General features: G+C 33.8%; 4 protein-coding genes across 10 annotated transcripts; 1 reads left to right on the top strand and 3 right to left on the bottom strand.

Annotated features, from left to right (window-relative positions):
• Positions 1-3161: 3161 nt before the first annotated feature.
• LOC118052319 (large ribosomal subunit protein eL33w) lies at positions 3162-5406 on the bottom strand. Of its 3 annotated transcripts, XR_012170623.1 has the most exons (6): positions 5265-5406; positions 5091-5126; positions 4406-4634; positions 4264-4306; positions 3512-3587; positions 3162-3424 (listed from the first exon to the last, which is right to left on the bottom strand). XR_012170623.1 is itself a non-coding variant. In XM_035063257.2 (5 exons), exons 1-4 carry the CDS (start codon positions 5294-5296, stop codon positions 4265-4267), a joined length of 339 nt encoding a protein of 112 aa, XP_034919148.1. In that variant the 5' UTR covers positions 5297-5404; the 3' UTR covers positions 3162-3424; position 4264. The 3 variants fall into 3 exon arrangements, 2 of the variants coding, with proteins under 2 accessions (XP_034919148.1, XP_034919149.1); XM_035063257.2 differs by lacking the exon at positions 3512-3587 and having other exon boundaries at positions 5265-5404; XM_035063258.2 differs by lacking the exons at positions 3162-3424; positions 3512-3587 and having other exon boundaries at positions 3967-4306; positions 5265-5404.
• Positions 5407-6788: 1382 nt separating this feature from the next.
• Positions 6789-10030, bottom strand: LOC118052320 (syntaxin-81). The gene is given in 8 exon segments (XM_035063260.2): positions 6789-7080; positions 7579-7710; positions 7833-8081; positions 8624-8767; positions 9203-9307; positions 9510-9593; positions 9704-9811; positions 9908-10030. Coding segments are annotated over 7 exon segments (936 nt in total). The 5' UTR covers positions 9782-9811; positions 9908-10030; the 3' UTR covers positions 6789-6936.
• An 82-nt stretch (positions 10031-10112) lies between these two features.
• Positions 10113-12382, top strand: LOC118052321 (uncharacterized). Of its 5 annotated transcripts, none has more exons than XM_073410654.1 (4): positions 10201-10267; positions 10635-10708; positions 10821-11067; positions 12060-12382. In XM_073410654.1, exon 3 carries the CDS (start codon positions 10824-10826, stop codon positions 11055-11057), a length of 234 nt encoding a protein of 77 aa, XP_073266755.1. In that variant the 5' UTR covers positions 10201-10267; positions 10635-10708; positions 10821-10823; the 3' UTR covers positions 11058-11067; positions 12060-12382. The 5 variants fall into 5 exon arrangements, with proteins under 5 accessions (XP_034919154.1, XP_034919153.1, XP_073266755.1 ...); XM_073410652.1 differs by having other exon boundaries at positions 10249-10267; positions 10635-10724; XM_035063263.1 differs by lacking the exon at positions 10635-10708 and having other exon boundaries at positions 10113-10267.
• A 1136-nt stretch (positions 12383-13518) lies between these two features.
• On the bottom strand, positions 13519-17208 carry LOC118052322 (proline transporter 2). Its single transcript, XM_035063268.2, has 7 exons — positions 16775-17208; positions 16175-16399; positions 15965-16059; positions 15406-15595; positions 14536-14660; positions 14053-14268; positions 13519-13967 (listed from the first exon to the last, which is right to left on the bottom strand). The coding sequence occupies exons 1-7, from the start codon at positions 16884-16886 to the stop codon at positions 13590-13592; spliced, it is 1341 nt and encodes a 446-aa protein (XP_034919159.1). The 5' UTR covers positions 16887-17208; the 3' UTR covers positions 13519-13589.
• Positions 17209-27079: the final 9871 nt, after the last annotated feature.

Genomic DNA, 27079 nt, shown 5'->3' with positions numbered 1-27079 from the left:
GAAAGAATGATTGCATTACCTCTTATGAATCTCAATTTAGAAATATAATAACGTTGGTTTTTAAAATGTTTTTTTTTTAAATATATTAAAATAAAAAAATTTATTTTTAACATCAACATATTACAATAATTTGATAATACTATAAAAAATATTTAATATTTTATTAACAATTTTTAAAATGTAAAAATAAATAGGATGTAGTACATTGGATCTTCATTTCCACGTACAAAACCGTAGACTCTAGAAACGCAAAACTTCATATGTCCCTTATCAAACATCTAGATTATAGTCATTCTCCAGAAAGTATCAATTACCACGGTTGACTCCATTTCAAAATTGATCCTAGTATTACAAATAATACAATAAATCCAATGCAAGAGCCTCTAAATAGCCTAACCCATGTTTCGAGTCACCTTATTTCTCTCTTCCCTATTCAACTTTCTCGAACACTAAACAGTAAACACAATCTAGAAAACTCAAATAAAATAATTATATATATATAAAAAAAACTAAAGCCACGGTGCAAGGGAAGCTTTGTTACCTCTTGTAGACCAAGGCCATTCCCTGGCGTAGAGTCCCGGGACAAAAAGAAAAGGAAACAGAGAGAAATTAGTAGCTGAAATCCATAAGCTTTCTGCAAAAAAAAAAAAAAAAAAAAAAAAAAAACAAAGAAACAAAGAAACAAACGAGGGGTTAAACTCGAATTCTTGAATGCAGAGTGAATACAGATCACAAGCCATCCGTTTTCTGGCTCGTGAAAAAATAATCATTCTGGGCAGAGGTTATTTTTCATTACGAAATTCTCAGCTGAAATTGCTATAGCGTGTCTTGGAATTTTGATTTTGTTGAACATTTCTTGATTAACAACTTCTGCATGGAGATGTGTAAAATGCAGGGACGTTAACTGATTATCATAAACTCGTGGGGTCATTGTCGTAGTTTTCTACTTTCTACAATCTAACTTTGACATTTCGCTGATGACTATTGTCACTGGCTTTTGGTTGGTTTGGTCACCTAAGATTTTGTGATTGATACCACCAGCGAACGTTATCAAACCCGAATCGAACAGCAATCCGGTCAAGCTATCATATCACCGGTCCAAGTATAAATAAAAAACGATGAAATAAAAAATGCATGATTTTTAAAAGCACAGATACCAAGGCTATCTTTGCTTTTTGAAAAGTAATTTTTAAAAAATTATTTTTTAAATTATTTTATGTTTGTTTGCTATTAGAAAAATTGATAAATAAAAAAAAATTCAGTTAAAAACACTTTTTAAAAGATGTGAAAAAATTAAAAATATCAAATTATTTACTGATTATATCAAATTTGATCATCAAACCTTTGATTGCTATATTGAATATTTATTTTTTTAATTTCACCTCTTCAAAATTTAATTTTTATATTAATTTTAATTTTAATTTTTATAATTGTTATTTTTTATTCTTTATCATTTTTTTTACTATTACTATTTTTATATCAAGTGTTAATTTAAAATTACTATTTTTTTAATAACTGGGTCAATGCTAAACGCACCAGTTGAACTATTCTTTCTTCTCTCATTTTAATAAACGGATTAATGCTTGACCCACTAGTTAAAGCGGCTAAGTTTGACCTAGTTTGGCTAAATTTGACCCGATTTGACTAAGTTCCTATCTTTAACATCAACCCAGTTCGGCTAGATGGCCTAATCATCTGGTTTTGATTGGATGAGCTGGTCCAGTCAGATTTCGACAACACTGCTAGGAGCTCCATTATTCAACTCAATTTTAAACAATTTGTGAATTTCTAACTCTAGCATGCTGCCAGACATAAGAGAGGCCCTCGTATTAACAGTTTGTGCAGCTCTAGAAGGAAAAAAAGAAGAAGAAGAGAAGTGGGTCCTCATAGTCACATTAAGTACGACGCGATACAACAAATATAGAATATAAATATAAAATAAAGGGTTTAATTCATGAATACTAGAGGCTATATCCTTCACAGGCAAAGAGCATGACCATGGTGCATTTAAGGAGACGGTGTCATTGTGTCAGTGTACTAACTGCATCATTCTTAGATACCCAAAGCATGAGTTTTATGTTATACACACTTCAACTCAATTGAGATAGTACACTTCGAGATAGATGTTATGTTTTAAAATATTTTTTATTTAAAAATTTATTAAAATAATATTTTTTAATTTTTTAAAATCACATCTCAAAACAATTTAAAAATATAAAATTTAATTTAATTAAAAAAAATAAAATTTTAAAAAACACGGTTTGAAACGTCAACGACTACCATTAACGTTCATTGGGATTGTCAGAGCAATTAGTCCAAATAAAACTGCTCCAGCATGACCTAAAGCACGAGAATTTACCCCGTCACAATACCAAACATGCAACAACTCCCCTTCACAGTCCATGCAATGATGTGGCAACAAGTGATTTGCATTAAAGATGATGAAAAGGAATGACAGCAAAAGATACACATGCGGTTGAATACAACACAATAGTTAGCCCCCGTGCTTTTTTTTTCTTTTTTTTTTTTTAATTTTAATATGTAATTAAAAATAACTTTTTTACAAACTTAAAAAATTATTATTTTAATAACTTTGAAAAAAAAACTATTTAAAAAAATAATCATTCACTGCATTTTAAAAAACAAGATGATGTATTTTAAACTTGAAAAAGTATCAAAATATTATTATTATTTTTAAAGTTATTTTGAAGATAAAAAAACATAATAATAATTTAAAACAAAAATTCAATTTTTTAAAAAACTACAGTTAAAAACACAGGGCCAACGACCCCCTCCATTCCTAAATGCACAACAGCCACCATTAATAAAATATCGGTCTCTCCTAGGTTCACTGATCTAATTATATTGCCCGGACTCAAAACTCCCACCAACACCTTCTAGGTTCAAGTTTCGCATTTTGCACTTAGTAGGCGGGCATGCTGCGGATGCAATCTGTTTATTTCAGATGCAAACATCATCCAGCCCAAAACCTGACGACAACAGCTGAGTACCTTCGGCTACAGGCAGGCAATGAACTAGGATCAGGATCGCAAAAATTCCACAATCGCCCAGATGCTAAATACATAATAAGGTCACTAGGAAGACCACCCTAGAAACACCCTGGTCGGAAAAAAAAACCCAGACTCCTCTAAAAGAAAAGCTAAAAAAATCAACAATGAACTTCATCTCGGGAAATCCAGTGGAAATTATGGAAAATCCCCACAAATAAGTTGTATACAAGCCACTCAATATTTGAAAGACCAATGAGTTCATTTAAAAAAACTCGTTTAAATTAAATAAAAAGTGATCACTCAACCAAATGAAGAACAAATTGGTGGAAAACACCGACTGATACAAAAGTCCCTGATTAATTCATTAATTGACTACAAAAATCCTCTCTGCCAGCTACAATTATCCTGAGTAACTGCAAGAGTAAAAAACAACAGTATCATAACCAAAGTCAAAGATAAATCTCCAGCCCAACGCTCCAAAAACAAAAGCAGGCATTGAAAATTGTGGTCGCGAAGCCAGAAAAAGGAATCATATAGGGTGGATTGGTTAAAACACACTTCTTCTGTTATCCAAACCTAATTGGCCATGAAATAAACCTGATGTTAAACTATCCAAAACAATTGCATACGCCAAGCTTTGTCAGTATTACAGTCACAACTGTATCCTGAAAAGATGGCACTTGGTTTTTTGAAAAGTAGAGATTAATATAGGACTGGAAAGTGATTATTAAATTACAAACTGAAGGAGCGCTTTTATTTTATATTACTGATTCATGCATACAAGAGTAGTGAAGCACGGTTTACAGACCAATTTGGAAAAAAAAAAACATCTTGGCAGTTTGAGTGAAAATAAAGGCTCCCCTTCATTTTGTAAAAAATTGTAATCCACCTCGCATCCAGCTTCCAGAAGAAACCATTTGCAATATATGATTTTAAAATTAGTCGAAAATAAACATACATCAACAGTAACCATTTACCACCATCATCACAATCATTTCCCACATATTACAATCCCACAGGACAATCAAAGTAATCTATGTTCTATCACAAAAAAATTATCCACCAAACGTACACATTAGATCCTGATCTTATAGAGGCAAAATTCAAATTAAAGCAACAAGGTCAGGGCAGGAATGCAATTCTATTACAACCATAAACAATCCTACATAAAGAAAGCACTAGAAGTAGGAAGCAACACATAAATGAGCTATTGGCAATGATCACAGGGCAAAGTGTTCCTCAGATACTGTACCTCAGATATTGCTGGGATACATGAAAACCCGTACTCGAGCTCCCTGCAAATAAACCAAAAATTGATTAAACAAAGCAAAATAGGCAGAAACTATGGCATACCAATAATAATAGCTTTGTTTATCATTATTTTTTAACAATACCATTGACTTTGGAGGCAGATTGGATGTGAACTTGGCTCTCACTACACCGCTGTTACCATGGGGCCTGGTGACCTTGCCCCAAATGCAGCGATAATGGGATCCATCCCTTTTCACCTTGGCCTTGTAGATGTATGCCATCCGCTTCCCAGCATACCATGCAACCTCTTCTTTTGTGTTGACGCCCTCAATCTGGATCAGTGATGTGTTGGCATATTGGTTGGACTTCGACCTACAACAAAAAAATATTTTAATCTCCAAACTAATCCACACAGCATGTCTATACTCTGTTTCATTTCTTGTCACATGCTATTCATTTTCCGAAGCTCACACAAAAGAATCAAACTACTAGAAGTAAATCCACTATATTAATTGCACTAATTAGTCTATTAAATATAGTTCATTAATAAACAAGCAAAACTAGTTTTTTTTACAAAACAAAATTCTCTAGCAACTAGCTAATAGAGCATTTGCTTTTGATGAAAAGCATTTACTGTAGATATAAAAAAGGAAGCTAAAATTCAATTAGCACAACAGAAAGACAATAGCCTCTAAATAACCTAACCCGTGATTCAAATACACTAATTTCTTATTTTTCTCATTCAAATTTCTATGTAACCAAAAAAATCATAAAATACAAATTAACAGATTAAAACCAGAGTACTAAAGTCCAAGTTTCGGTTCTTACCTCTTGTAACCCAAGACTGTTCCCCGTACATAAAGCCTAAAAAGAGAAACAGAAGATTCGTCACGAACGCAATTATTAGCTTAAATCTGCAAATTCTTAAAAAATGAAAACAGAATACTTTTATCCTATAAACATTTGCGTATAAGGAAGGGCGTGCGATTATAGATCGCAGACCTGACTCGCTCTCCTTGGCGTCCCTTCACCATTTCAATTCGCCGAGTCTAAACTCCCTCGCAAAAAGCTGCTCACACTCCGTAGCGGCAACGCGTATACCAGAAAACCCTAGATCCTAGTTCTTCAGTGTGTTTATATAGAGGAAGGAGAGTTCGTAGGCCGATCTTATGGACTATAAGAGTAGGCTTTTATGTGTGTCCATGGCCCATGTTAATTTTATTCAAGAAATACGTTTGTGTCAGCCATGCTTTTTTTATATGTATATATTAGGCCTTCTGGTCCGTGGAAATTATCAGTTCCTGATGCTCCTAATCTTTCGGCGAGACGTCCTTATAATTTATTTTTGGGCTCTCATGAAACCCATCACGGTTGGATAGCATCCAAAATTCAGGACCTAGAAATAAACAAATGATGGAAACAACAATTATCGGCAAAACTGTTAAACAAAACTAAGGTTTTTTTTTTAAATTGTTGAAAAGTGTTTTTGTAAAAAAAAAAATTGTTTTAAATTATTTTTTTTTAATTTTGTAGGTTATTTTGATGTAATGTTATCAAAAATAAATTTTAAAAAATTAAAAAAATATTATTTTAATATATTTTCAAATAACAAAATATTTTAAAAAACAACCATAATTATAATATTAATTCAACAGTCAGCCAAATCAACATTCTACAATCTAGAAAATGGGATGAAAGAAGGTGAAAAATAATAACAACAACGAGAATAATATCCGTTCTCCTCGCAGATGTTGCGTTAATTTGATGCTAGAGCCGATGAAATTAGCATTTTTGAATCACCTAGTGTCAGATTCTCGCCTTGCTAGCAATGGTATTGGCCTTGCAATCCAAAGACTTCGTTGTCGTGCAATGTATGAAGGACTAGGATTTACAGAAGAAATTGAAAAGCTATAAGTTGGCCTGTAGACTCAAGAATGATGGTCGACTGTTCATAGCTCTTCCCTTGAAGTACCTGGAAAAAATAAAATGACACGATAACTTTGCTGGATCTTGCTAACTAAGCAGCACCACCTGCAGATATGAAAAAGACATGTTGGCTTTCACAGGTTGCCATCACATTCTTACAGTAACCGAGAATAAGGAGTTAAAGGAATACATAGAGTAACACACTGGAGAACAAAATTATCAAAGGCACAAAGCAGTGATTTGAAGGGTTTTGCCCCTAGACTACAACAGAGATTAGTTGCAGTGTTTGTTGAGGCTTTGGGATTTACTTTAGCTGCAGGGAAAATATATTGTCATGACAGGATTAAATCACTCAAAGGAAGAAGAATTGAAGCCAGTTATGGACTACCAAAACCAGCTAGAGTATATTGTAGCTGTCGAGAGTGGTGTTTTTGTTCATAGCTATGATGGTAATATGGCCAAGGCAGTTACAGGTCACTGAAAATATGAAGGAATTTTGTTGATTTGCCAGAAGAGATTTCCAATGTCGAAAATTCTAGCTTCAATGAAAATGAATGGTTGCATGACAAATTATTCTAGGTCTACAAACGCATGTCTCTGTTTCAGTGTAAGACGGAGAGGTTTTTTATTTCAACTGCTCAAAACTCAATTTGCTCAAATGTTGAAAATAAATCTACAATTTTTCCCATTCCGCAATCAAATTTACAAGGAAAATTGTACTCGCAACAGTCCACATACTATCAGAAATTCAACTATACCAATCCAGAAAGAGGATTGAAAAAGTAAGAACAGAAAGGAAAAGCAAGAGAAAAGTCCTGCTACTGCTATTCCGCTGTATCGCCTGAGACAACTCTTTGTTTCCAAGCTCTACGTTCTTTGTAGCTTCAACTGCCTACAGTACAACACAAACAATTTTTTTGACTATCAAACCAAAGAGCCAAAAAAAAAAAAACACTTAGGTTGATTATCAGTTCAACAGGAAGACCAAAAACACGGGCAATTTTGTTCCTCCTTCATCTTCTTCTAGTTTTTTTTTTTTTTGCTTTTTGGATGCAGAGGCTCTGTTGTACCCAAAGCACTAAATTTACCCACTAGCCCAGAAATTAATTGATATACTATACGCTTAGATAGTAAAATCTAAATGCAATTGGGTATAAAAGAGAAATGAACATCAACGTCATAAGATATTTCTTTTTTTCCCCTCGAAGTTTAAAATACAAAGGAGTATTCTGCTTGCAGTTTATTCTTCATAATGCAGGCTAGAACTAACATTCAAAGCAGATTTTTACTCGACAGAACCCAAACATGCAGCCTCACATAAGCATTAATTTTCCATCCAAAGATAAAGGAGGTTCAAAGAAATGTAAGTGTTCAAGCTAGACATGCTGACCTGCTCATACAGAAGCTCTATTTGTTGTGCTTGTTGCAGAACATGCGTTGACATTAGGTGATTCAATGCAGACATTTCCAGCATCTTAGTTTCGGTTTCTTGAACTGCTTCTAGAAGACTAGTCAATTCCACCTGCAAAAAAGTCCATCAGCAAGCAGCTCAAATTGGATCAACCTCAAAGACCCACCTGAACAATTGAAGAATCCCATACTGTAAAAGGTTGTGAGAAGCTCATCAATAGATATTCTTATAACCTGCAGGGCACGAGTCTCATCATCCAACACTTGCTGCTGCACTCTAAGAGACTCTGTTTGAATGTCATCAAGTTCACTGAACTCTAAATTGTTTGTTTTAGAGGAATCAACAGTACTTGTATTTGTATTTGCAGCCCGGTTAAGATTTCTTCTTGGTATCCTCTTATTGATAGCATTTTGGAAGCGTATAGCTCTTAGCTGATCAAACCGTGCAGTGACAGAATGAAGTTTCTCACTTAAAATCAAAACCTGCAAATTTTAAAAGCAGCAGCACGGTGAATTAATTTGGCAAAACAATGCCTTAAATTTCATTTCAGCCCAAAAGAAAAAAGTGAATCCTATGCTGGGATTTCAATATAGAAAGTGAAGTTATTAGCAAATCCTGAATCTGCAAAGAATGAAATTTGTATTGAGACTAAACAAAGACAAATGACTCTCTCCACCACCACTGTGACAGCAACAAAAAGGGTTTGCATCACAATACTTGCATGAGGTGTAAAACACTGTTTGTAGTTATAATATCTAATACAACTGAGAATTGTGACAATTTACAATTAGAGTTCCAAGGTTCCTAATTGATTTAATATTCACACTATGCTACATGTTTAGAAGAATAGATCTAAATTAAATAGCAAACTTCAATCACAATCTATACCATGGAGATTAGGAAGAGAGAAAGGTGATTCAATCAAGGAAGGATACCGTTCCAGCAAGCTAAGTATTTTATCCCCAGACAAATTTAGCATGCAATGAATAAGCTCGGTTAAAACTAAAGAAGAGAATAACCATACCACCCCATGTTTGTGTGCTATAGTATCAGTGTTGGAGGTATCAGCCTTGATGCCAAGCCACCCCTTTGTGTTTGCTGCTTCATCGTTTATGCTATTCTTGAGAATATCAATTTGTTCTTTGCATGCTTTAATAAATGCAGTAACCTGCAGAAATTGTTGTTACAGAAAATGCTCAGGAAAAATAGTCCCATATAGAGATAAAGAAGATCAGATGGCCAGAAGGATAATCCAAGTTATTTTCAATTGCTGCTTTAATGAACATACATGGAATTTGTGATCCCTCCAACAGAATAGAAGAGACAATAAATAGTTCACTAAGACATACAATTAAACCTAGGAGTCCATCACAGCAAGGTTCATTGAGCTTTTACCCATATGGAAGGCCAATGCTTAACTTCCGGGCATCAAAACAAGATAAGCTAGTTAAAAACAACACCCGATGAAAAACCAATAACATAAATAATACTAACATTTACTTCCTCTATCAAGCACAGCTAATTGAAAGATGGATTATTTCTACACTGTCTCCAACTATACAGGAGACATTGACCCGACAGACTATAATACCCCACAACTTACCTCTTGTTCAATACTATCCCTCTCCTGTTCAGTGGTACGATGCAGATCAACATAATCCTTCCTATGCTTCAACATAAATTGTTCTAATGCTCCAATGCTTTCAAGCTAATACATACACCAAATGAGCCAACAAAAAAAAAGGAGAGTCAGCCAGCCAGTCATATATAACCTGTATGTGCATCCAAAAATGCTCCTTTAGTTTAAAAAACAACACAAAAATTCGAAACTTCAGCCTAAAATAAATAAAATAAAAAACAAGGTTAGCATAAACAAGCAGTGTCGAGCAGAGTTGTAGCATCAAACATACCGTTTTAAAAGCAGCTCTAGTAAACGGTTATCTTTGCCGTGGTTTATGAATAATAAAAGACGCCATAATAGCTGCCAATCTGGGCTGTCAAAAAGCAACCACAACTCTAAATTCAGCACCATTGATATAAGAAGGAAACTGTAATTTGAAGAAGCAAATGAATAAAATAATAAAAGAAAAATTAAAATTTTTACCTCATTGTAACCTAAAGATATAGCACTGTGCCTCACTGCATCTTTAAAATCCTCTGTTCTATCTCTAATTTTCGCCATACTGTCTTTATACCATCACCATTAAATTATCTTCAAAAACCAGAAAAAAAGATCAAGCTTAAATGGGCGAACTGTATCGAACCGAATCGAAAGACTCCAGACAGTGTCAGTGAAAAGGAATTTAACTATGATTAAGTTGAAGTTGCAGAATTGTTTCGAATACGAGAGGGGGGAGATCGCGAGAGAGGAGAGTTGGGGACCCAGAAAAAATCTAGACTCAAAAGAGAGAGGCCAGGAACGTAACGTTTCTCTTTCTTTTCTAATTTTTTAATAAATAGACTTGGTTGGGTCCATCATAATAAACAAATTAAACGGCCCATCAAATTTACAGCCCGTTGTCGTGTATAATTATTTCATGACTAAAACCAAACGTGCCCTTGATAAATCTCAATTTTCAAAATTGCTTGACAAGACAAGGCTTCAACCTCAACGCTCTAATTTGGGCTAAGCAATTCAAGTATCAAAGAAGCAGCTTTGCCTTTACAGGTTATTTTACAAAATCAAATTAAGCATTTTACTCTTCTGTTCACTGAAGTTCCGTTCTTTTATATTTTGTTGTCATCGTTTTGGTATTCTCTATTTGATCTGCTTGATTTGTATGGCTAGCCCTCTTTAATTCGCGACATTTTGAAAAAAAAAAATTTCATTTATTTATGTTGCCAACGATGGCATTTTATGATTTCGTGTTCAATGCCTCAGATTCTCTTTATGAATTTTTCTCTATGAATTTCATTATTTTAAAGCAGTTTCTATGATATGAAATGAATGATCACATTTTTATAACTTACACATTTTTATATCTTTGGATCAAAACAAAAGGTAGATAACTGAGATTTATGTTCACGATTTATAGGCTAGCACAGGGTTGATAGAGCGATAAATCCCATTTTTACACACATAAGGGTACCTTGTCTGTAACAATTGCTGGTTGCCGCTTGATTGTGTACCTTTTCCCTCTTCATTATTTGGAATTTTGTTGATTCTTGGAACACGCAATTTGGGTTTTGTGTAGTTAACTAGGGTTTTCTTGATAATGTAGGAAATGGGTTTGTGGACGTTATTGGAGGGATTTCTGCTCCTTGCAAATGCATTTGCAATATTAAACGAAGATCGTTTTCTTGCACCTAGAGGATGGAGCTTCTCTGAATTCTCTGTAGGTCGTACAAAGTCTTTGAAAGGGCAGCTTATAGGTCTCATTTATGCGACCCAATATATGAGAGTTCCACTTGTCATACTCAATTCCATTTGCATCTTTGTAAAGCTGGTGTCTGGATGATGCCGCTGAGGTAAGTCAAAACCGTATGTATATGGTTGTTTCTATGTGTGATTGCTGGTATAGATTTTATGGTTAGATTTGTTTTTTGTCAAGTAACGATGCCCTTTTCATAGCGGTTAGCCCTTACCATTGATTTGGACTTTTTGTTAAACGTAAAATGGATAGAAACTGAGTTCTTTCATTATGATGCTGTTGTGGTGACATGGATTTGGTGATAGATGAGGTAGAAACTTGGGATTGGCGGCCTTTTTCACTAGTATACTTTAATCATTGTTTGTATGATTTGAAAGATTCAACTGTTTAGATAGGGCCTCATGCAGAATAAGGGTTCAATTGTGTTACGGCAGGGAATGGTTTTCTTTTCTCTTTCCTTCCCTTTTAAAAGACAAAACAAAAGTCATGGGTCATTTTGTGATCTACGCTTAAACAGTGTGTCAAATCAGTAACAAGGATCACAGAAGTTTGTGGATGAGGATAGCAAATAGTACTTGAAACGATTTTCTTTCTCTTAAAATTAGTCAGGTGGGAAGAGAACAACATGGTGTACCTTTGGATCGACTTTATACTGGAGCTGCCAAAGGAAAAATTGATATCAAATATTATAGTAAGACGACTGGATGTGATGTCTCTCTTCTCCAATCTTGTATTGAGTGAAGATGAAACACGCATATTCCTTTGCTTTGCGCATACATTGGTTGTTGTCTAGTCTTTGATTTTTGTTGCTTCAACTCACAAGGTGACTAGTTTTGAGAAGGATTCCTTTAACAAAAAAATGTAGTGAATGCTTAAAGTTCTTTGGTGGGAGACCTATCCGTTCCTTCAGCTTCACTTGATACCTTCTCTTTCATTGCTTCTTATCCTTCTCTCTCTCTCTCTCTCTCTCTCTCTTAATTAACACAGAGTTCAGGAGTTTTCATTTGAACTTGAATCTAGGTTATGGATTTTTGTTTATAGTTATTTTTGTGTGATTAATTGAGTTCCTTTTCTTTTATGTGGCAGCAGCATTCATGGAGTTTGGCTAATAGGATTGTAAACAATATTCTATTTTAGAAAGGCTGAGGAGGCATGTGACTCAGAAAATCCAAGACACGCTTATTTTGGAATATCCTTTCTCACAATTAGTGATTTTAAGGTTCTTTCTGTTGCTTAAAAAAACACGACGAGATGTGGGATGAAAAAGGCGTGGATTTTGCTCAATTTTATATTCTGTGTTTGTATTGTTCGACAAGTTTCAAAAGTAACTAACCTTCTATGGCACTATTAATGTTTTGCTATCAACCTAAATATTCTTCATGATTTGATTTAGTAATAATGTTTTTCCTTCATCTCTCGATAGATTATGTATGTTAATGTGATGAACACTTTTACTAATGGTGGAGTGGATGTATTCTACACTTGTTATGCTTGTGTGTGAAAGTAATTAGGACTCGACCTTTTGGTTCTTAAGAACATTTGGTGTTCATTTCATCAGTGAGGTGAGTGGCTTGATGTGATTCTGCATGCAACCAGATGTTGAAATAGCGATGCTGGTCCCTTTTTTTTTTTTTCTTTTTTTGTTTTAATGCTGATATTAATAAGCTAAGTCTGATGCTTGCCCAAATTTTTTCGTGAAACTAGAGGTAAAGAAAGCACTCTTTTCATCTCTCCTTGTTTCCCATCAAATTATCGAGCTCCCACTCTCCACTATAGGATTCTACAACCTCCGGGCTATACTGTGATGGAGAACACAAGTCCAGGCCAGAAGATCTTTTAGTTGATTCAACCGAACTAGTTACTACATCTGGTTGAACTAAGTTGGATAACTGTTTTCGCTATCATTTTATGCTGGCATCTAATTTTTGCAGACTTTATCAGAATATCAATTGGAATAATGAGTTCTTCCAGGTTATTGTAATGCTTCTGGATATAATCGGACTATCATATATCTGATCAGACAACCATTCTCCTGTGTTTTTAAGCAGAGAATTGGCTCAGTGGATAAACTTACCGTTTCCTTTATTTATCGAGGCAGCTATGCAAGGAGTATTTTGAAGCTATGCTCACAGGTCTCCCTCCACAATATTTTCATAATGAGAGACTTCCAGGGTACTATTTTTTTTTTTCTCTAATGTTCGATTCTGCTTGGGAGTATGGTTATAGTTATTTTTTAAAATATTTTTCATGCTGAAATATATTAAAATAATATATATTTTTTATTTTTTTAAAATTATTTTTGAGATCAACGCATCAAAATGATTCAAAATATATAAATTTATTTTTTGACAAAATAAAATATATATTTAAATTTTTAAGGAATGTGGTTTGTAAGGCGTTTTCAAACAAAGTCAATCAATTTATGATAAGTTGACTTCATCTGCATTTTCTTTCTCGACAGTTGCAGTTAAAGAAAAACACTTGTCCTGATGAAGATGTGAAGCTTTGCTGATTGCAGAAAATAAATTCACATAATTAAGAAAAATACTAAAAAAAATAAGTCAAATACTAAAAAAAACAATGGGGACGAGGTCTAAATCAAGTAGGTTCCAGTCTTCCCTATATATCTGCAAATACACTGTATGTTTTGGAATCTACAGCAATAAGCCTCAGAGCTGAAACTGCTGCTGCAATTGACATGAGGCCGAAGAAACAAACATTGAGCCAATGCCAAAGCTTTTGCAGAGAAGTCAATTTGTTATGCTTTGCTTTTAGGTACATGTGGTTGGCAAGAATAAATGTCAGTGGAAAGGTGCTGATGGCGCCAGTAAGGCTCATAAAATCTCCGAGGAAGGGCAGAAGAGCAGCCACCAGCGTGTTTATAGTTAGGTAGCCACCTCTTACACCGATCCTAAACGACAAGTTGCGAATTGCAAATGGACTTCCTTTAATCCCAAACTTCGTATCCAAATACTCATACATTGGGCTCGCGAATATCTACAAGAAGCATGTGTAAGTTAGCGCAGCAGTAAAAGGAAAGATAAAAGAGGTTTTCAGAAAGCACAGGTCTTGAATCATTTACATGCAAAGCAATGACTGTTTGCAGGAATGCAGAAATGTTGGCCAATCCCTTCACCCAAACAGGACCATTGACGCTGCTAAGCAAATAGGTTGATGTTGAACTTCCATAAGCCCAATATCCAATGAATGTCACTGCATACATTGGTAAAACTCCAGCCGTGAATTGGAAGTAAAGTGCTTTCATCATGTTGCTGACAACGGGCTGTTTTATTGTTGCCTGTTGCAAATTAATCAACAGAAGACATGTTAAGCTTTGAAGGCAGAGCAGAGAAAACAAGAGAAAAAGGCAGAAGCAGAAATAACCATCTATATAGCCTACATCCCGTGAAAAATACTACCATCAACGGGTTAGAATAGCTATTCAATAAAAATGCATAAATTCCCAGACGACAATTACATGACTTCATTTTTATTTTATTTAGATGGGGCAAGAGAGCACTCCCAAGTTATGTGAAAAGTCCACAGACTTGAATCCCTCGCCTACCTGTATTTCCGGAAGCATTCCTGTATTAAATGCAAAAACCAGATTAGCAGATGCCCCAATTGTTGTAAAGATTTTGCTTGTTGTTGTTCCTGGAATGTTGTAATCCCTGGATGGTGCTTCAATCCCTACAACAGCATAGATATTAATGCAAATTCAGAATTAGAAAAACAATGGCCAGGGCTGGAAAAATTAGCAAAACAGGAAAAAATTTATGTAAATTACTGTCGAACTCAAATTCAAAGTAGTAAGCAAATATGACAGGAAACAAAGTAGTAAAAAAACTGAAGGAAAATGAAATAAAAAAAAAAAGCAGAAAAAACTCCAGGAAGCAATGTGATCTATAAGTTGTTAATTCTGACAATCCATGGACAACATACAGTATGAAAACAGCAGTCAAAATCATACAAAAACAAAATGCACAGTCGAGTTCAATGAAAATCAAGGATTATATCGAACTGTGTGTCAAATTTACTATTGCTGTACATGTCAGACAGCATACAGTATCAAAGGAAAAGCAGTTATGACCAGGCATTTACCAGTTGGTTGCAAAGAGAACAGCCAGAGAACTGTGGATGTCCCAAAGATGAAAAGCAGGGATCATATACATTTCACATTTACACATTTGGTTCACTACATAAAGAATTGCTTTGTGCAAAGGATGTATTTTCCATCTTGCTTGAAAACATATTGCAGTTACGGACTCAGCACAAAGGTTTGCAATATCCCCTTTATAGAAATCCTTCGTTTATTCAACACGATAAATTACTAAAAGGGAAAGAGTGCACGAAGTACAGTGCATGAAATTACTGGAATGAAATGCAAACAACAGAGTCTACTATGGCACAAAAAATTCGCAGCTTGTAAACTTACCATCTTTAACAGAGAGCACAAATGCCACAACTATATATATGAGGCTGAGAACCGTGGAAACTCCCAGCCAAAGTCTGAGAGCTGACAAGTGGGGAATTGATATGCCAAACAAGGCACATACAAACCCAGAAATGGCAATGAAGTATGGGAGTTTCATGACCTGGTCGTCCCTAAAAAGAACATAGAAGGCCTGCATAGCAAATGTATAGAATTAGAAAAAAGAAATCCGGAAAAAAAGAAAAGAGAAACCTGGAAGTAACTTCATATCATCATAAAAATGAACTTGTTACACCCAGTAAGAATAATCCAAATCAATGTTCCTCTTATAGGCTGTAACTTGTTCATAATTGATTAATTCATTGATATAAAAGAAACGAAGATGACAAAATGCATAATTTTTAATGAAAAACTGAGAAATCAAACTTTATTGACAAAAGCAAGTAGAAGAAAAAATTTCCTCCCGAAAAGAACACAATGAACTGCAAAAAAGATTCCCAGTTAGACCAGACATGTTAATCTTGCAGTGACAGGGAAACCAATACGACTAAAGTAATGTTACCTTTAAGGCTGATCCAGCCAAAATGATGTATCCAGTGTTAATCATAAAAAGATTAACATACTGCAATGCCCAGGTAATAGAATAAGCTTTCCTGCCTGCAGCAAAGAGGCCCCATCAAACACAAGGAAGTGGTGATAAATTAATGTACATGACTAAATAAAATAAAATATATATGTATAATAGATCCTTATTCCTTTCCTTTTCACATACCATAGATAAAGCCTGCGAGATCTCTGTATCTGATATGTCTCCTCCCACCAAATTCATGGAGCTTGGCAACAAGAGAATTTGCATACAGTGATATTGCAGTGGCTATAATCAAACCTATTACTCCAGGTGTCCAACCCAGGGGAACCATAATGGTACCAGAATATCCCAATACATAGGCACTGTTGATACCGGTGGTGAGTACAAAACCAACTTGAAACCATGAATCTGTAAATTCCAACACAGAAGATCAAACGACCTTAAAAGTACAATTTAGTACTCAGACAATGAAACACCCTCTCATAAAAAATCCATTTTCCAAACGTTGAAAAATCAATCAGAAAAAAAGGGTATCATAAAAGAAAATACCAATTATAAATTAATCAGAAACCATTACGAACATAGAACTCTACCAACCCAGAATTTCTTTTTCAAAAAAGTAACAACCTTACCAACATTCCAAGGAATCGAAACCGAACTGACGTGTTATGTTTTTACTCAGACAACCGCTTTCATATTAAGCGATAGAATATACCAAAAAAACACAAAATCCCAAGAAATGGAAAGGACAGATTCATTATGCCAGAAGAAAAGGAAACAAACCACTGCTAATCTGATGGGCAGTCTCAGGAATCACAACTGTTGACTTTTCCTCGTCAATAACTTTTCGAGACAAGTTAAAATTCCCAACTCCATCTCCATTATTCACTTCCATTATAAAGCTTCGTTCTTGGCGATGATTCTCTTGACTCTTGTCCTCCTACCAAGAGCGGCTGGTCCTCTGCCTCTTGAATTGCAATGTGTGTAACACCCGGATTGTAGAATGAGTATCTGCTTTCTATTTATATATATAGAAGTTATAGTTGTCTATCTTGAGGCGGAGAGTTAATCGCAGCCAGTAAAGCGAGACTTTAATTTTGGTCCTAAATTGATGGTATGAAAGAGGATCATTGTTACTGCTGTTTCTCCATGTGCTTTTCGTATTGGATCCGTAGCGGTTGTGTTCGGTTAAAAGATCCCATGAGTGGCCAGTTTGGATGGCTTGGATCTTTTCCTTCAAATTGCGTGCCACTATAAGACATTGAAAAGTAATAGGAGACAGACCTGGTGCCCTGTTCACTATCTTATTCAGGAAATAAATGTTACTTTACAATGAATTTCTTTTTTAAAAAAATATTATCTTTTATATGATTTTAGATTATTTTAATTTTCTAATATCAAAAATAAATTTTAAAAAAATAAAAAAAAAATTATTTAATATATTTTCAAATAAAAATTATTTGTTATCAAAATATACCTGGGCTCTTATTTTTTTTTTAATCAATGACGTGACATCAAAGGAGATGAGTTAATTACTATGTAATTTTTTTTTTATTGGGGTCTTTGTAATAGTTTTGTTTTATTAGAAGTGTAGAGTGTCAAAAAAAAAAAATTGATCGATTGAGTAATGCCCATTAAGTTCTCCTTTGATAGATGTCTAGTAAGTTTAGAGTTCAAACCAATAGCTAATGGTATTCAAAAAAAGGTAACCACTATTTGAGGAAATTCAAAAATGTCTGCAGAATATGTGACAACAGCTACTACGCATCCCACGTCATAAAATGCTATCGACGAAAAAGAAGGGGAAGATAATAATTTTGAAATTTTGTCCGGCATAGTGAGTTGACCAGAATTTAAAGCTGAAACTGAGTTATATAAAAAAATAAAAAAAATAACGATTTGGTGTGACCCGATAGATTGTCCCGGCAAAATCGGGTTGCAGCCTATTAATTTTTATTTATTTTATTAAAACAGTATTATTTTGATATTTTTTAAATAAATAAGAATTCATCTTGATGATCTTAATGATCCAATTAAAATCTAAAATCAAAATTTTAAACTCTATCGGGTTTAAAAACTACAGGGAAAATTAAATCGAAGAAACACGACAGTGCACTGCTCATCGATGTCATGTCGGCAAACATAAAACGAATTTCCGTGGTTATCTTTTCTTTTTTCAAACCTGTCCTCAAATTTGATTTGTGATGTTAGGACGTTTATTGTCGATTTGGATTTGATGTCATGAGAGATCGGTATTTTTCCTCCAGGCGGTAGCAACTCTTTCAATGCACGCGAGGGAGATTAAAGACATGTTTTTTTTCTTTTAACCCATGAGGTCTTAATTTATGGTGTGCGAAGGCACATCAGAGAATAATTAAAGAAGGTAAATAAAATATTGACGAAGACAGGGCAGCGACTATGTTTTTCTTCTAACAAGAGTAAAATATGATTAGTTTTAGAATCCCTTTCGGTATTGATCCTAAACTCGTGGTCAAAATTAACCATTAAAAATATATAGGAGATTTTGCCATTTATTAAAAAAAAGTAAAAATCAATCGTTATTAGGGGGTAAAAAGGCACATGGAGAATGGGGATGCTGCAGTACGAGGTGACAGGAACACGAACTTCTGGTGTCGAGGGTGTTAGCTAGGATTGGAATTGGAATATTCAATCTGTACTTTTCTTCGTGTTCATTTATTCCTCGTTTATAGTTTATACGGCACCTAAGGGCTTGAAGAAGGAAAATAACGTGTTTTTTGCGCCCTCTTTGATGGTAATAACAAATTGAGAGAAAATGAAATGAAAAGCAATTGCAATAGTGAGAATGCAATCGATGGTCTAAACGGAAGGTGAAAAGTATTACAAGGACCAACCGGGGGAGAGTTTTTCTTCCGAGCGTGTTTGGCAGTGTGATAGCAGTTGCTTTTCAAATAGCTTTTCGTGCCGAAATACATGCAAATGATGTTTTTTTATTTTTTAAAAATTATTTTTGACATCGGCACGTTAAAACGATCCAAAAGGTACAAACCGCACTCAATTTTAGCAAAAAAAAAATCAAAATTTAATGAAACACAAATACAAATACAATGCCAAACGGAGTCCCGGGTCAACTCACGGTTACTGAACTAAATGTTTATACTTGAACGAAATTTATAAAACAGGACTTGCGATGTGTGGCTCATGATTATTAAAAAAAGTCAAACTAAAGACCACATATAAAAAATTACTATCTACTTTATCAGCTCGCATCCATCCATCCATGGCCGTGTCTCTCCATTGGCACAGGCAAGTCAGTAGTTCTGTCAACACTGTCTTTCTCGGTTACAGATCAATAGAAGAAGAGTGATTTCGTGAAGATTCCGTTCGGAATCTTTGAGAAATGAAGATGTTGATGATGATGTTGATCTCATAAAAATATTTTTAAAATACAAAAACAAAAAATACATTAATAATGTTGATCCATAATCCTTCCATTATCAAATAAAAGATGTTGATGGATAGCTTTTTGACGATGTTTGAGCAACTACTTTTTACAAAGGACTTGCAACTATTTCTCATATGCGACTTTTTTTAGCCTCCTTTTTTTAAAGGATGTGATGATACAAAGAATATCCGGTCATGTTATCAATGCTCTGTTTTATTTTTTTAATGTGTTTAGAATTATGGTTGTGATTATTTTTTAAAATAAATTTTATTTAAAAATGTATTAAAATAATATATATATATATATATATTTTAAAAAAATATTATTTTTAATATCAGTATATAAAAATGATCTAAAAATATAAAAAAATTAATTTAAAACAAAAAAATAAAAAAATTTATTTTTTTAAAAAAATATTTTTAAAATATCAAAATAAACAGTATATTATTAATAATGTTGGCCCCAGAATCCTTCCATTATCAAATAAAAGATGTTGATGGATAGCTTTTTGACATGTTTGAGCAACTACTTTTTACAAAGGACTTGCAACTATTTCTCATATGCGACTTTTTTTAGCCTCCTTTTTTAAAGGATATGATGATACAAAGAATATCCGGTCATGGTTATCAATGTTTAACGTGGGGGTGTTTATTTGTTTTTTGAAATAATTTTATTTAGAAATATATTAAAATATATATTTTTTATGTTTTACAATCTACATAAAAACAATCCAAAAACTATTAGAAAATTAATTTTTTTTAAAAATCAAAAAATAATAAAATAATAATTCAACCGTGCCAAAAAAATAGCAAAGGTATATACACACATATTTGGATTTGGATTTTTTAATTGAAAATGTTAGATGCATTAATTTTCATTGCCTTCACGGCTCTCTATCCTCCCCGTTCTCCGAGCCTGAGGTGACAAAAAAGAACTCCCTTTATACATGCTGTTAGATTAATTATTATCCCTCAACCCATCGTACAAGAAACTGTTTTTGTTTTACCTTTTCATTTTTGGTGCAAGAGAGCGCTATGCATGGAGACTATATTGCTTGGCATATCTCATTATCCTCTGTCCTATTTTTCTATTAGCTGTCGAGACGGTAATGGTTGAAGGATATTATTGTTTTTGTGTTTTAAAAATATATATATTTTTAAATTAATTTATTTTATGTATTTCCAGATATTTTAATATGTGATGTTAAATAATTTTTTTTTTAAAAAAAATATTATTTTAATACATTAAAAAGTAAAAAACAATCACCTTTTGACTCTGAATTCTGAAATACTTTCTTATCCCATGCAATTAAAGATTTTTTTTAATGGAATAACGACAGGCCACATGTAAGGTTGTCAATGCCATGATTGCATCAGAAGCAAGTGGGTGCTTTCTTCGTGTTTTATCCTGGTCTACTATCCGTATCTCCTAGATAGACCCCCGAGCCAATAAATGAGGAGTTCAGTGCTTTGTTTATTATTATTATTATTATTATTATTGATGTGTTGACCGCTTGTATGAATTTTAATTAATTTATAAATTCTGAAATTAATTATTATATAAATTTTTAATAGTTATTATAATAGAAATTATAGAATTTAAAATTAAAATTATAAAAAAAGCAAACACATTATTTTCAAACTCTTAATTTAAGAGCTTATGGATGAGTTTAGTGCTTTGTTATTTTATAATAAAATGGTTTGTTTTGACCCTTTTTTTTTTTAAAAGCAAGTATTTAGGGTTCCTAACAAAGGTTTTCATACAAAATATAATATGATTGATATTTGACCAAAAGCATGTTAAGAAAAAAAGTGTGAACTATAAACACCGCATAATTTCTTATGGCGCACTGCTCTTAAGTGGATAGGGGCATCAGAACAGCTTGGAAAGTAAATGATTACTAAATACCAAAAAAGTAGAATCAAATCAGTGCCATATATTTATGCTTTGGCATCTTCTTCAAAACAGATATTCTAATTCATCATTTTTATAATATAATATTGGAATAAATCAGTTTTAATAATATTTGCGAAAGGGACAAAAACCATTAACCAATTTATAATATCTTTATGCTTAAAATAATAATAATTATAAGCAATACATTTTTAAAGCAAGGCCACATGAAGATTATGTCTGTAGTGCTCTAAAAAAGGTACACCACATAAATTAATTCCGTGATTTTTTTTTTTTCCAATTTGGTTGAAAGTCTTTGATGGCAGCTGCGTGTTTGGTAACATCAACTAGAGTTATTTTTAATTGAAAATGTGTTAAAATAATAATATTATTTTATATTTTTCAAATCAAAACATTAAAATAATAAAAATATATATAAAAAATTAAATTTAATATTTTTAAGATAAAAAATACTTTGAAGGCAGAAATGTGGACCCCTAATATGTAGTAGCTAATAAACATTCAGGGCAACACCCCTGACCTTTTGCCGACCATCAAAAGGCAGAAACGTGGACCCTAATATGGATATGGATCATCCGCTCCAAAGCCTCTTGGGCCGAGGAAGCTCCAAGCCTGCTAAGCGCCAACTAACAATTCGGTCCAGCAAATCATTACAAGGCCCGTTTCACTAATCCTGGATACAAATTCACGGCCTCGAGATTAGAATGTGCTCGGATACCAATTATCTTATTCATGGGAAAAGATGCTTCAACCACAACCAAATAAAAATTAAAGCATATAATAAATTAATTATAACCTCACTCAAATTAAATATTATTCAAATAAAATATTAATATTTTTTATTTTTTATTTTTTTTAGAATTAAAAATAAAATATAAAAATCATATATATCATTGATATTAATTTCAAAGACACTATAAAAGTCCATCTGATTAAAAATAATCCATAAGCTACATTTTTAATGCAGTTCATAAAACTTTAGCTGATATATTTTATTTTTAAAATTCTCGAGATATTGGTTCTACTAATAAACAAGTTTTTCTTTTTTCTCAACATACACTTGACATAATCATATTAATTATTTACACAGGGCATTGTAAATATAGTTGTTTCAAGTTACTATTGTTTAAATAAAGAGAAGGCAAAGTTCTTACCCCTGAGCATTAACATAAGACTGCCGAGCCTTTGTGTTAAGTTGCTAAAGATTCAAACAAGATTTTGATGGGTTAGGGCTAACAATTACTGCAGGTTTAATCTATCAACATCAATGGAAGTTTAAAGTCCACGCGATCAGCGAAGGCAATGATGAAGTTGAACCGAATTGTCTCTGGATCAAAGCAAGTGAGCAAGAACAACACAGTTCGATGTTGAACAAGTACCTTGCAGGCCTTCTAAACGAAAAGAGCCAGTCAAACAGTTCTCACCTCTCGTTATGTTTCCATGTAACTTGATGACTCTGCAACTCTATGTGAAATCCTCGACATACTCCTTCCATCTCGACAAGATTTCACTTACCAGAGGACTGGTAAAATCTTAAGGTTTCTACCCATTCCCGCAATTATTCGAGAGATAACCATTACCTTTCTTTTGAGCCTTGACAGAAAATCTTTTATGATTTGCCTTAATTCTAGACCTTCTCCGAACGGCTACATATATATGGATAGGAAGTATACACATGCATACTCTAGCTACCCGGAAAAAAAAACAGAAGGAAAGAAAAGAAAAGATGGAAGTGGACCTGCGATATCTCGTTTACTTGGAAAAAATTCCTCTGATCCTCCTCTGGTCATAAGAAAACTCTTCACACAGTTTCACTATTCCTGCGGTGAAAACTTATAACCGACAAGTTTAGTGAGAATTAAGAAAGAAACAAATATATGTAGAAATTGTTGTTGAACCAAAGGAGAAAAGCACCACTGTGATTGTAAAGGGACTTACAGTTGTCTAATTACAGCGACTCTTATGGAGGAGCCTTGAAAAATGGAGATACCCAAGTAAGGAAAACCATTATAAATTCCTGGGTTGATAATCTTTTCCATTATTCTTTTAATTGCCGCACAGAGATCCTTGATTGCGATTTGAATTAAATTTGCGCAAATTGCTTGTGTTCTTCTATCAGTCCACATATCAAAAATTAAGTACATGACTCTCTTAGGACAGTTAACATAGACCTCCAAGAGCTCTCAAAACATTTGCATGCTTCATGTTTTGTGAATGCAAGGTAAAGCACCAAAGCTCCTCTATAGCATTGCCAGTTCAAGGAAATTAAATTAGCATATTTATAGCACCGTATTAGAGGGCCGGCAACCATCGGACCGGCTTTATTTTCTATTCAACAAATAAAAAAGAAGCCAAAATTAGTGATAACTCATTTTTTGTCGTTAAAAGGGGTTATAAAATTCTTCTTGTGACGAACTTAACATTCGTCATTCTGAGGTTCTGACTCGCCCATTTATTGTCTAGCTGACACAAGGGCTCGCTAACAATCTTCAGAACAAGGCCGCATGCCACTACTTTAGCTGACACAAGGGCTCGCTAACAATCTTCAGAAAATAGGAAAGCATCTTGTAATCTTGTATTGTTGGGAACAAAATTAAGATGTGGAGAGGTTGTGTGTGTCTAAGGACAATTCCTAAAATTCTCTAATTCATAGAATCTGAATCTATTTTAATGTTGGAGGCAAAATGATACCGAGTGGGGCTCATATTGCCCACACCTTGGATTTGCTCCCACAAAATCATCACTAGTAGCTACAGAGGCAGATGTATAGGGTAGCAGTTTAGTCAAATACAGCAATATTTTCTGATTCTTTGCACCAACGAAAGTGCAACCCACGACAAATTTAGCGATTTACATGTTACACCAACAGTACCCAACATCTTCGGTTGGCATGCGCAACCCTATTTTTAATAAAGCATAGTAATTAGCCGCTCTGTTTAAGCTAATTAATGTCGTGCTTTTTAAATCGGGTTAATCGCCTGTATTTTATAAAGCTGGTGTCTTGTCATTACCAGTGTGAACATCCTTCCACGCTCAATCAGTTCCGACAAAAAAAAGAAGACGAGTACATGTAAAAAGGTGACTTTCTAACATTTCTGAATCAAATCGATAACCTGATTCATGGCTATAAATTAAGTTTCACAAAGCGCAAAGGAAAGAAATTGTTAGGGAGCACTAGTTTTTGAAGGGAAGTCAATGGGGTTTGGGTCCCCAGGCAAAGAGTATCCGATTCCCTTGAGGACGTGGAAAAAAACTCACATCTAGGGTTTTTCTTTTGAATATTGTCCTTCATAAAATTTGTGTAGTCCAGGAAGGGGACATTTTGGGCTGCGTATTTCACGTTTGAAGACACTGTGTACATTCCCTGTTAGAATATATATGTGATTCGGAGTAATTATCTCCTATGATGGAGGGAGAGCAATTATCTTCTATAATGGAGTAATTAATTATCTTTCATTATCAGAGATAGAATTATGTAGTTATGATTAGTCAAATATAACAATAGAATATAATTTAAAACCAATATCATTTCATGAATCACGACCCATCACACACTGTATTATTCAATTACACAACTCAAAGTGCTTGGCCAAACTTTCTCATAGATTCGGGAAACTTCTGAAATCTTGTTTTGTTATTTTTTATTTATTTTAATGAGCTGCAAATAGTTTATTGCTAATGCTCCTTGTGTCTGTGTCGTAATCTAACAGGGTATTTTTGTTTCCCAATGTTCACAACTTGCATTTATATGTTGATCCAGTACTTCTTCGTAATATTGTTCTTACTAAATTTTTTTAATTACTGGAAACCTCTTTTATCACAAGTGGAGCATTAATTAATCTGGAGTGATGCTTTAGCCTATGCTTGTCTCTATTTTACTATAAATTAAGATCAAGATGCAAAAACCTGTTTACTAGTTAGCTTACCTAATTTCAGAGCACACACATAAAGATTTTGAACCAATCCTTCACCGATCTAGAGTGATTGGCTTATAGCAAAGCAGGTTTAAGTTTTAAAAAATCGTGTAATTAATTACATAATTTGCTACTCATAATTTTAGAGTATCAAACCAACCTACATTCATCCATTCCCTTGTTTGCTCTGTAACTCTGATGGATAGTGAACCCTACTTGTAGATGTTGCCTAAATATTTTTTTAAAAGAGAAGGACTAAAGAGTCCAAGAAAAGAAAATTACAGGCAACGTTGATGAAGGATAGTAGCAACTCCAATCATATCCTTGATTAAACAATAACTTGATAATTTTTAGAAGAATCAAAGTAACGAAACGAATAAAATAGGACAAGCATTGAGCACAAGGCTTTTGCTACTGTGATATTGTATTGAAACATCTAATCAATTAACAATTTGGGACTGATAGATACCAGAATATGCAACACTAGCTATACGTATGATAATCCGGGGAAAACCTCACACGTAAATTAGGCTTTCATGCTATGCAAAATTGGATTTAAACTTGAAACATAGGTGAGTCGGGTTGTTGGTCTTCAATAGTGGTGGAGGTTTGCCAGAAAAACCAACCCTCATGGGAGGAGGAACTCTTCAATGCTCAAGTTAGTAGATATATATACAAGAAAAAAAAAATATAGAGTAATTGTTAAAGAAAGAACATTGATTCTGCAAACCTACCTGTTTACTTGGTCGCCCAAAGTATATATAAATCTTAATCATATGAGCTCAACTCAAATGTGAAAAATAATATCACGTTTGGTTGATGAAAATATCAATTTTCACTATTGATTATAGTGTATGATGCCGTTATTTTTTGAGCAATTAGTGAATGCTAGTGATGCGTAGATAAAGAAATCTCTATTAGTCAAGAAATAAACATCTGAATTGCATAGAAAATGATTTATGTTTGCATTGTTAATTATTGACTAAAAAATATGATGCTCAACCTTCATAAAAGTTTGTACTTGTAAATGATTTATCAATAAAATATATTAGTTAACTATAATAAATATTGTATGTATGGACAGTGCGTGGTATCATATTATGACTTCTCGATACTTAAAAATACACTAAGCGCGATAATAAGAAAGAAAAAATAAGGATACATTTCGGACATGGATCACACCGATTAGGCCATGTCTAAATGGAGCAGCCACATCATTTGGGGCTAGCCCAAACCGGTGAATTTGTTTTCTAATTTTATGCACCATCATGTGACCGTATATGGTAAAAAAGAAAACGAAAAAAGAAAGAAAGGCCAAGTATGTCTAGAAAAAGCTCAAATGCATGTGTTAGTGATGGTGTTTTTCTCATTTAAAATTAAAGCTGTCCTTGTATTAGTGCTTGAATGCATGAGCTCGAGATCCGTAAATGCTTGGAGTTCGTGATAAAAAAGGGAACCTAATACCGAAAGGTTGGGGCCATGTGACAAAAGAGATCAAATGGCAAGTCATTACTAGAATGTTGGTGTCATGTGCTAGGAGGGATCACGTAAAGACCCTTCACTACAAAAAATTAGAGCAAATATAAACGACTTTTTTAAGGTCTTATCACATGCGTACGATTCCTTTGCCTTTCCGACACAGTCTGAGGCCCAAAGTGGTAAAAAGAAGTCCTTTAATATATCATCTTTCACTGCCTTGGATTCTAATTAAAGTCCTCAAACCATGTGATTTGGACCTCGATCCAGGGCCACATGGCATACGGCCATACCATGTTTCAAAACGTTTAGGACCTTTAACCCATGTTTCATCGCTTTTTAGATACGGTTTAGGCAAGC

Source organism: Populus alba, chromosome 8, assembly GCF_005239225.2.
Source record: "Populus alba chromosome 8, ASM523922v2, whole genome shotgun sequence".
Classification (NCBI taxonomy): Eukaryota; Viridiplantae; Streptophyta; class Magnoliopsida; order Malpighiales; family Salicaceae; genus Populus; species Populus alba.
This window is presented reverse-complemented; position numbering and strand designations above follow the sequence as displayed.